The following is a 9,839-nucleotide window of genomic DNA, read 5'->3' as shown; positions in this document are numbered from 1 at the left end:
AAAARGGGAAAAACTGCACCTGCCCTGTCAGCATAGGGAGGAGGGGATCGGGGCCTGGCACTGGGGAACATATGGGTGCTCCCCCTCATTTTGGGGAGATGCCTCCTGCCCCTCTGGACTGCCAGCAAAGCACCTCAAAAGCCAGTTAGCAAGGTGTACTGCAGTCAAGGGAGACCTGAGAAACYCAGGATGGGCAACTTGGCCACTGTGGACAAATCTGCCCTGGACTGAGAGCATGTGGCCCCCCAGATCCGCTCTCCTAGGGGGTGACCCTGCTACCTGCAGCCACTCCATCCACCTTGCTGTGCTCCCTCTGGCACAAGAGCCATGTGTAGAGAGAAGAGAGGCCAAGAAGAGGGGTGCCAAGAGCTGCAGCCACCCTCCTGCCGGGGGCCAGACTGCCCCAAGGAAGCAGAGAAGGAACAMTGGTCTAGGAAAAAGCCCTGGAGCTGTGGGGACCCTCTGGCACTGGGATGGGCAGTGAACACAGCTGCTCCTGGCTTGGCTTTCACACTCCCTCTTTGGTTCCCACAGTTCCAGCCTGACTTGAGGAGGGTACGGAGGGAAAACTGCTGAGTATCTCTAGTWCATTAGACAGAATTTCCTGACTGGCTCTGAGCTGGAACTCAGAGCTGTCACGCTACGTGCCCCATGGGGAGCGTGTTGGGTCTCCCAGCACCACAAGGTTGGTACAGTATCACTGCCTGGTCCCTGTGGGACAACCTGAAAACGTGACAGCAAGAAAAGGGGGGAGCAGAAAGGRGCACACAGCCAGCTTGGGGTTGGCCAGGAGGAGAAGGATGACCCTGGTGGGCAGCGAAGCTGCAGGCAGCCGGGCCCATCCAATGAGAGCGCGATCGAGCAAAGGAAACTCGGGTAAAATTCTTATTGCCTTTATTCTGCCCATTGCCTCCCACAGTCCTGCGGCCAGCACACACCCACGCACGCATGCACACACTCACGCACACTCAGGCACGCTGGGAGTCTCTCCCTCGGCTCGGAGGAACCGGGCTGCAGTGAATCCTCAGGGAAAGGTGAGTGAGTCTTTTGGCAGCAATCACAGCGTGTGTCAGGAGCGGGCAGCCGCGCCGGCGGCACCTGCTCCTTCTGCATAAAAGAGGAGGCTGGGGGAGCCGCGGCCCCCGGCGCAGCCCCCGGCGCAGCCCCGCTCTCCGGCCCCTCGGGGGGAGCGCGGCTGCTGTCGGTCCGGGGGCGGAGGGTCCCTGTGCAAACGTGCTGACGGCCTCGCTCTGCAGTCCAGAGCTGGCCAGGAGAACCAAGAGGGTAAGAGATGYGGAGCCAGGCACCTGGTCCCCCTCCCTCCCCTTTCTGCTCCCTCTTATCTTTTTTTTAATATATCTCTTTTTTTTTCTTTTTTCTCTTTTTTTTTTTTTGCCTAACTCCCTGCATAGTAAATCGGGTTCGGGTTCTGGCGTGCAAAGCCAAGAAAGGGAGTGAAGCCTTCCCTTTGGACACGTTCCAGTGCAGACCCTTGGGTGGAGGGCTTGCCAGGGCTGGAGGAGAGGAGTGATTGTCTGGGGCTGGTGGCCCCAGCCCCGTCGCCGGCTGGGCCTCCCCCGGCTGCTTCCGTGTGGAGAACACAATTAGGGAAGGCTTCGGACGTGTCTGACGGACTCAGCGGACGGGTCAACAGTCTGTGGCCTCGGGGAGGTGAGGGAAGTGAGGACTGGGGGGAAAACAGGGTGAAAAGAAATCCAAGAAGCAGAACAACTCTTCAAACCGATGAGCACCGAGACAGGGCGGGAAGTGGGATGTGCCATCTCTGTCCCATAATCCATCTTCAATATGAAGACGTGTTGCTGCCTCGCCGTTCCAGGACACGGGACGAAAAGCTGGGCTCCCTCTCAGCGTGAGTGCCTTCGATCCAGGGAAGGGTGTCCCGTCCCATCCCCTCCCAGGCGACCGTCCGAGGCAGAGGAGCGCCATGTGGAGGGGCAAACAGGAAGCTGGGCTGCACCACAAACTGAACCTGGTTGGCAGGTTCCCTTGGTCCGTTCCAATGCAGAGTCCCCTGCGGTCAAACCTGCACTGGGAGCGTCTGGTTCATCTGCAGCCTCATGTCCTGAATGCTGCTCAGGATCTTCTTCTGGTGCCCTGCTAGCGTCACCCCTATCCTCAGCAGGTCCCTGCAAGGARAAGGAGAAGACTCAGCCCCCAGTCACCAGGAACATCAAAATGTGGCCCTGCTCCATAGGGGCAAGGGACCCTGTTCATTGTTACAGCCCTCTGCCAAGCGCCAGTGCTCCCTCTAACACCACAGGGGACTGGATGCTGAATTCTACACCTGAACTCCCTGCTGAATCTCAGTCCCCAATTCAGCCCACCACCCGTCCAGGAGGGAGGAAGTGGCTGTCAGATAGGCAAATGACAGTGTGCAGCAGCCCCAGCCCCAGTCTTCTCCCTCCTCCCYTCCAAGCATGGACTTACTCTGCAGTCATCTGTGCCACCAGGTCAAAGGAGGCAAATCCAGCATTGACAAAGTTCTCCTTGTACCGTCCCATTTTGATGGCATCCAGCCAGTCTCCCACGGTGGTGAAGGTGGTGTAATCTGGGACAGTGCGGTCCAGGAGTGGTTGGGAGATGCTAAAGGGCAAGAGAGCCACAAGTCACCGGGAAGCAAGGGATAGAGATGTGTAACTGGAAGCAGTGGAGATTTTTTTTATCCCTGCCCTCCCACAGCTCTATTCCCAACCAATCCAGTGTTCCCTGGAACTAGGGTTAAGTCCTGGCTAAAAACAGGGATGTCACTAACCCAGACTGGACACTGGCGATGACTTTCAGGCTGGCAGCATTGCGGATGAGCTTGTCCAGCGTGTTGACGATCTGTGCAAATTTGGGCCTCAGGTTGCGGTCCCGCACCCAGCAGTCCAGCATCAGCTGGTGCAGTGCTGTGGGGCAGTCCATGGGGGGTGGCAGGCGGTAATCTTGCTCCACAGCATTGATCACCTGCAGAGAGATGTGCAGAGGCAGGYTGTGAGCCACCTGGGCTCCCACAGGCAGCCTACAGCTCCCAGTTCCCTACTCCCYAGAGARCACTTACATCYTGGTTGGACATGTCCCAGTAGGGTCGCTCCCCATAGGACATCACTTCCCACATGACGATGCCGTAGCTCCACACGTCGCTGGCTGAAGTGAATTTGCGGTAGGCRATGGCCTCAGGAGCCGTCCATCTGATTGGGATCTTGCCCCCCTGCACGGATACACAGCTCCATGATTTAGTGCATACCTGAGGTGTCTCCCCCCACCCCGGATGGGTGGATTCCTCATGAGTATCCCATACCAGGGAGCTGGTGTAGGTGGGGTCAGCCGGGTCATCCTCCAGAAAGCGAGATAGCCCAAAGTCAGACACTTTGCAGACCAAATTGCTGTTGACCAGGATGTTGCGGGCAGCCAGATCCCGATGCACGTAGTTCATCTCCGAAAGGTACTTCATGCCAGCGGCGATGCCTCGCATCATTCCCACCAGCTGGATGACTGTGAACTGCCCATCATTCAACTGCCAGAGGAGAGATCAGAGGGGTTTGCAACACTCTGAACAGATTGAGGATGCATCCCAATGTGCTACCATCACCTTCCTCCTCCCTCTTCTCCCACTCCATGATGTCTGTCAAGAGCTTAACCCAGGGKACACCAGCATGACAATGTAGAGAGATGGAAAAGGCTCAAAGCTGCTGCACCCCCTGCACTGCAGCCCCCAGCCCAGGGCAGGAGGGSACTGATGCTCACCCGGAGGAAGGAGTCAAGCGCGCAGTTCTCCATGAATTCTGTGATGATCATGACRGGGCGGCTCTTGGTCACCACGCCCTCCAGGTGGATGATRTTGGGGTGGTCAAACTGGCCCATGATGCTGGCCTCRCTCAGGAAGTCGCGYCGCTGCCKCTCYGTGTAGCCCACTTTCAGCGTCTTGATGGCCACGAAGATCTCGCGGCGGCCAGGCAGCTTCAGGCGCCCGCGACACACCTCACCGAACTCCCCTGGGGTGGGAAGGAGAGAGGAGGGCAGCATGGTGAGCCACAGGACAGGGTGAGAGGCAGCAGTCTCAGCACCAGCTGTGCCCAGCCCCARGACTTGCCTGCTCCAATGACCTCCTCGATTTTCACACAGGAGATGTCGATCTCTTTGGCGAATTCCCGGACAGCTTCATTGGGATCTTCATAGGTGAAGGGGTCAATGTAGACCTTCATCCCAGGGGTAACTGCAAGGGCAGAAGTCATCACCAGGAGGACACAGCATGGGTGACAGATGCCAAGCCACTTGGCTGTCTGTCAATCCACTCCTTGTTGTCAAAGGCTGCCCCTTTGCACAGGCAGGAGTTGGGAGAGGGCAGGCAGAGTCCATTTGCTGGGCTCTCACACTCACCATATTGCTGCAGCTTCTCCGTGTACTCRGGGTCGGTATTGTTGCGTTGCTTCCTGCCCAAAGGAGACGAGAGGAGGTGTTCAGTAACCATCCCTTTCCTGATGGGGCAAAGACATTCACTGCCAACTTCCAAATCCYAGCACAGACAGCCTATGCCAGAGAGCCTTCCCTCTGGCAGCCTGTGTGCAGAGCCATCATCCCTCCACCCGAGGTGCGATGGGAGGAGATGGCCTAGTTGTGCTGAGCGCATGGCAGGAGCCTGGACAGAGCCCAGCTTGTGCTGGGGAAGCAGCAGCACAGTCCTCCCACAGGACCCCTGCTCTGGGACCCACATGTGGCTGGTCCAGTCCTTTATTCTGTGACTGGAGCTGCCAGGGCTCTGCCCACAGGTGAGGGGAAAAGCTCTGTGGCAGACATGAACAACCCCCAAATCCAGCTCTGAAACCCTCTTCCCTGAAAAGCCAGTACCTGAAGCAGACGATGGCAATCACCACCACCACAATGACGAACACCAGCCCTGCAGTGGCTGAACCCACGATCAGAGGCAGCTCCTGGAAAGTCTTGCTGGTGGAACCTGGATGGAGGGACAGGCAGGAATCAAAGTCAAGCTGGGAAAGGAGCACACAGGGGAGGGCTGGGCAATGGAGGTGATGGAGTACCTACCACCCTCTGCAGTTGTCTGAAACTCCGTGGGGAGGCTGTAGCGGCCGTATCCCGCCACGGTGCGTGCCCGGACCTGCACCATGTACCGGGCATTGGCCTTCAGCCCGTCCAGCCGCACCGAGTTCTTCTGGCTGGTGACTGTGTTGGCRATGCCATCGCTCTGGCCTTGCTGTAGGGAGACATGTGTGTGTCACCTCTGTGAAGCCACCCTGCCATGTGCTGGGTCCCAGACACCGTGTCTGCAGGGACCCCCTTTGCCATGGTGCCGGTGGCCAGCTAGAAGGGTTGGAGGAGGGAAAAGGATGCTCCTGCTTTACCTTCTCTGAGTACTTGATCTCRTAGTCAAGAATGATGCCGTTGGGTCTCTCTGGGGGAGTCCATGACAGTGTCATGCTGTTCCCGGTGCTGCTGTGCAGGTGCATTGTCGGCACGGCAGATGGGGCTGGGAAGGACAGGGGAGGAATGAGCCACCTGTGCCAGGTTCCCCCCTCCACCAACCCACATCAGTGTAGGGGATGCTCTGCCTGCGACCTGCTTGGATAATCTTGGTGGAAAGGTATGGAAAGGCTTTGAGATTGGCCTTCCCCAATTCTCTGTAAGGAGGTGTGATCTCAACACCAAGGGGAGTCTCAGAAATAACACTGAGGTATTGCTTCACCCCATGCCTTGCTGCAAACTGGTCTGGGAAAGGGTCCTGCCAGCCCGAACTGGGGCTCTCTCCCCTCCTCCACTTGCCAGGAGCTATGTGCTCCACCCCAGCAGCAAGACCCGTGAAATCAGATCAGAGCRCAGTGGCTGGAGATTACCAGCACGCTGGAGAGGGGCCAGAGTGGGAGGAAGGAGGGAATGGCAGAGCACTTGGCCGCCTGCGAAGGTTTGGGCTGGTGCTGAGCCTTTCCAGGGACACAGGAGAGAAATCTCATTTCCTTCCTCCTCCCTTCGCAGCAGGCACAGCATCTCTGGGGTAGGTCTAGGAGATCCAGAGCTCTCTGGAGCATCTGCCAGCCCTATTCTTCACTCGCATGTATTCTGATCTCATCTCCTCTGGGGACATGCTTTAAACAGAGAGGACAATTTACCCAGGGGATTAGATACGGGCCCAGAGAGCCAGTTAGGCAGCACCACAAAGGACTGCAGCCTCCCAGGCTGTCAGAAAGCAATCTCTGTTCCACTCTGCTGTGCGGTGCAGATCCAGCCCCYGCTCCCTGACGGCTCCACTGACCTGCCTGGTTGGTGGTGATGTTGACAGAGGCGAAATGGGGAGGGAAGGGACTCTTGTTGGAGATGCCRTTCACGGCCTGGATCTCGAAGGTGTACTGGGTGTGGGCCATCAGGTTGCTGATGTAGATGCGTCGCTCGGTGAGGCCGAGCTGGCGCGGCACGAACTCCACGTTGTCGTCGCAGCGGGTGCACAGGCGCCGCTCCACGCTGCACTTCTTGCAGATGACGTTGTAGAGCAGGTCATCCCGCCCGCCCGTGTCCTGCGGCTCRCTCCACTCCAGCACCAGCGACGTCTCGTTCACGTTGGAGATGACATTGCGGGGGGCTGAGGGGACGCCTGCAGGGGAAATGTGAGGGTCAGGGATGGTGTGTCCTCATGTCCAGCTCGCCCCTGGCGTGGGCACAGCACACACCCTCACCCCAGACACGGACCCCCATCATCTCCACAGCTTCCCTTGCCTCCCCTCCTTGCCCAGGGCAGGACTCACTGGTGCAGGCACTGTCTGCAGAGTCTGTGTCTGCCCGGAAAAAGCCATTTCGACAAGTGCAGACCATTGCTGCTCCAGAGGTGGTCCGGCTGTTGGGAGGGCAGGGAGAGCAGGGACCTTCCCCCTGCTTAGACTTGAAGGTTCCTGGGCCGCATGCTGGAGGAAAAAAAAAACAGACCTGAGTTATACAGTGAACCTGGAAAACATTCATCACTCCCACCATGGCTGGGCAGACCCTTCCTCCCTGCCCTGCCACATCTTTGATCAGTGGTTTGAAGACCTCAGGCCTCCTATAAGCCTTTCCACCACCATCAGCCATGCCCAGGGATGCAGTGCTCCTGGCTGGGCAGCATGTGAAGAGTGGGCTCCTGGAAGCACCGGCCAGCCCAGGCACAGCTCTGCCAGGAAATGTTGTGCTACAGCAGCAGGCCTGAGGTAATTGAAGGTGGGAAGAGTTGGTCACCACCAGCAGTACTGGGGGTAGGGCAGGTCAATCCAGGAGGTCCATTAGTCAGGTTTGTTCCTTTGCTGCCCTTCCCAAGGGTTTTATCATGCTCTCTTCCACAGAAGAAGGCCATGTTATGTTGTTTTCCAGGCCTGGCAATCTTCATAGTGGTCCATCCTCTGGGKAAATAAGGCTGGGAAGAAAAGAATTCCTCAGCCTTGCCTGCGGCAGCCCTGCAAGAGGCCTCCACCACCCAAAATCAGCCACTCAGCCCCAAACCTTCCGCCTCAGGCTCTTCAGCCACTTKTGAGTCCCGGGGCGGTGGCACCTCACGAGGTCGGCTCAAGTGGAGTGCTGAGCGAGATGAAAACATTCCTGCAGGTCCTTGGCTAAAGAGCTGCTTCAGCATCACTGCCACCTCCCTCCTCCGCTTCCGATCAGGGTCCTTCAAGGAGCCGCAAGTCCTGGGATATGGCCCGATCGGCACCACAAGGTGTTTATTTGTAATGAGGGGCACGTGAAAGGATTAACAGCACTTGAGCTGAGGAGCAGAGCGGTCTCAGGAACCTGACACACACATCAAAATAGCTCAATTTATCACGGTGCTGCCCAAGGAAGCGGATTCTGTGCTCTGTGTTTGCAACCAGATGAGGTGAGAGAGCCACTGGCGCCAGCTCTGCTTCAGCATCACCCTGTTTGCTGCAGTTGGGGCAGCATCAGCACCGATGGCCCCGAAGGAGGGCACGTCCTCCTCGTTCTGCCAGGTTAGGGAAGCTCCYAGGGCACATAACCCTCCCACCTCCCACGCCTGTCACACATCATCCTGAAAACAGGGGGAGGCTTCCTGGTGCTTCACCAAGCTGTGGCAAGTGGAAGTTTCCTGCTATGAGGCATCTCCCGACACCCTGTGTGGAAGTTTTCCKGCTGGTTGCAGCCCCACATGGGGCGTGGAGCTTGTGAGTCACACGCTGCCGGGCCAGCCCCGCAGGGACCCGCACACAGCTCCTGTGCTGTCCTGGGCCCCTGTTTGTCCAGGCACCGGGCAGCAGCAACCCAAGGGAGAAGCCCTGCTCCAGCACTGTGCTGCTGGCCAGGGGAATGTGAGAGCAGCCCTTGCATGCTCTCCAGCCCCACTGCCCAGATGGGTGTCAGGAGCTGCTTCCTGCTCCCACGGTGTGAGCCTTCTGGCGAGGAGACTCTTCTTTGGTCAAAACAGGACCGACTGCATGGCTTGGCTGACTCCAGTTCCTTGACCYGAGTTCACCCAGCCTCTGGGCCTTCCCTTTGGAAATGAAAGCTTAGCCTGTCCGGACTGTGCAGGCTGGAGGGCAAAGGAGTGTGAAAATCTGCTCCTTGGTGAGCAATGGGAGGCCAGCAGGTCCAGGGCTTCTGTCTCCCCATCCTAGGACCTCTAGGCCACCAGAAAATGTGTCTTTATGTGCACAGCAGAGGCCCAGAGGTCGCAGAACAGCCTCGGCACAGGCAGACCCACCCCAGCTGGAGTTCCGGGCGGTTCAAACTGGGTGGATGCAGATTCACACATAAGGAACCAGATTGTTGAGGAATGAGAGATGACTGAAACCTCTTGGACAGGAATGCTCTGGGCTCAGAAAGCTGCCAAACATGCTTTGGTTATGGAGAGGAGCCCAGATCCATCAGGGACAAAACCCCCTGAACAGGCTTGTTGGGGGGAGAGTGGAGCCAGAGCAACCAGAGCTTGTATGAAGCTGACAGCCCAAGCATGGCATGGCAGACAAAGACAGCCAGGAGCTTGCAAAGGATGCAGGAGGGATGAGAACACCAAGTGCCAGCCAGTGCCCAGTGGGTTATGGGCACAGAGGTGATAGTGGCCTCCCAGACACAGAAGGGACAGGCAGAGCTGTCCTTTGGCAGCTGCCTGCCACCGCTGAGCAGTGCCCAGTGCAGGCACAAGGGATGAAGGCCATTTCTTTTCCACCCTGGTAGGAGGGCAGACAAGCCATGAACCAGCCCTGTTAAAGAAGGGGAAGAGAAGCAGAGGGACCGAGGCCCAGATGCACTCCAGTGTTYAAGTTTCCAACTCTGCTTAATAAATCAGAGCATAAAGACCTCGGTGGCAGCRTGACAGCTCTCAGCCGCCACATTTGAAGGCTGTAACCAAGCTGAAAGCTGATCCCAGGTCCCTGGTGGAWAAGCCGCTGTGTCATCTCTTCTCTGCAAGAAACTGCCTGTACAACAACCACTGTCTTGGCCGGCACGCTGCGGAACGAGCCTGGGAGCTCTGGAGTGGGAACGTGACTCCATCCAGCCRGAGCTGGGAAGCTAGGCTCCCCTCTCCCTACCGAGAGCTTTGCATAAGCACTTTTCCTGCTGAAGTGTCCTCAAATAAAATAACAACTCTGAACCTCTGCACACAGATCACATCTCCTGGTGCTGTGTTGCGGTCACCTCTGGGGAGAACATGACAGTCAGTGACAGCCACAGGATAACAGGTCAGGGAACCGAAGCGGAGCTCCCCGGTCTGAAGAGGAGCCGCTGGTTTGATGGGAGGGAGAGGCAGTCTGGCCTGACAGCGGGATCAGCCACAGAGGGGATTTGTGTGGGGTGTGGGAGGGAGGGAGAGAGGGAGGAGGACAGTGACAGAGCCCTGCTGTAAAGCTGCC

General features: G+C 57.7%; 1 protein-coding gene across 3 annotated transcripts in view; it reads right to left on the bottom strand.

Annotated features, from left to right (window-relative positions):
• EPHB3 (EPH receptor B3) overlaps positions 1–9,839 on the bottom strand; it is a 31,966-nt gene continuing 22,127 nt past the window's right edge. For 2 of the 3 annotated variants that reach the window (XM_057367104.1, XM_057367103.1), the window contains exons 4-16: positions 6,753–6,908; positions 6,266–6,601; positions 5,361–5,485; positions 5,044–5,212; positions 4,849–4,954; positions 4,381–4,478; positions 4,094–4,216; positions 3,748–3,995; positions 3,302–3,517; positions 3,062–3,211; positions 2,774–2,967; positions 2,449–2,604; positions 1–2,147 (exon numbers count right to left, since the gene is read on the bottom strand). In XM_057367104.1, coding sequence (XP_057223087.1) covers positions 2,039–2,147; positions 2,449–2,604; positions 2,774–2,967; positions 3,062–3,211; positions 3,302–3,517; positions 3,748–3,995; positions 4,094–4,216; positions 4,381–4,478; positions 4,849–4,954; positions 5,044–5,212; positions 5,361–5,485; positions 6,266–6,601; positions 6,753–6,908 — 2,186 coding nt within the window. In that variant the 3' untranslated portion in view covers positions 1–2,038. The remainder of the gene's footprint in view (positions 2,148–2,448; positions 2,605–2,773; positions 2,968–3,061; positions 3,212–3,301; positions 3,518–3,747; positions 3,996–4,093; positions 4,217–4,380; positions 4,479–4,848; positions 4,955–5,043; positions 5,213–5,360; positions 5,486–6,265; positions 6,602–6,752; positions 6,909–9,839) is intronic. The other variant, XM_057367105.1, reaches the window with a different exon arrangement.

The sequence above is a fragment of the Malurus melanocephalus genome, unplaced genomic scaffold, assembly GCF_030028575.1.
Source record: "Malurus melanocephalus ecotype Western Australia unplaced genomic scaffold, MMel_1.1 scaffold_75, whole genome shotgun sequence".
NCBI lineage: Eukaryota > Metazoa > Chordata > Aves > Passeriformes > Maluridae > Malurus > Malurus melanocephalus.
Note: the sequence above shows the minus strand (reverse complement) of the source record. Positions and strands in the feature narration are given on the sequence as shown.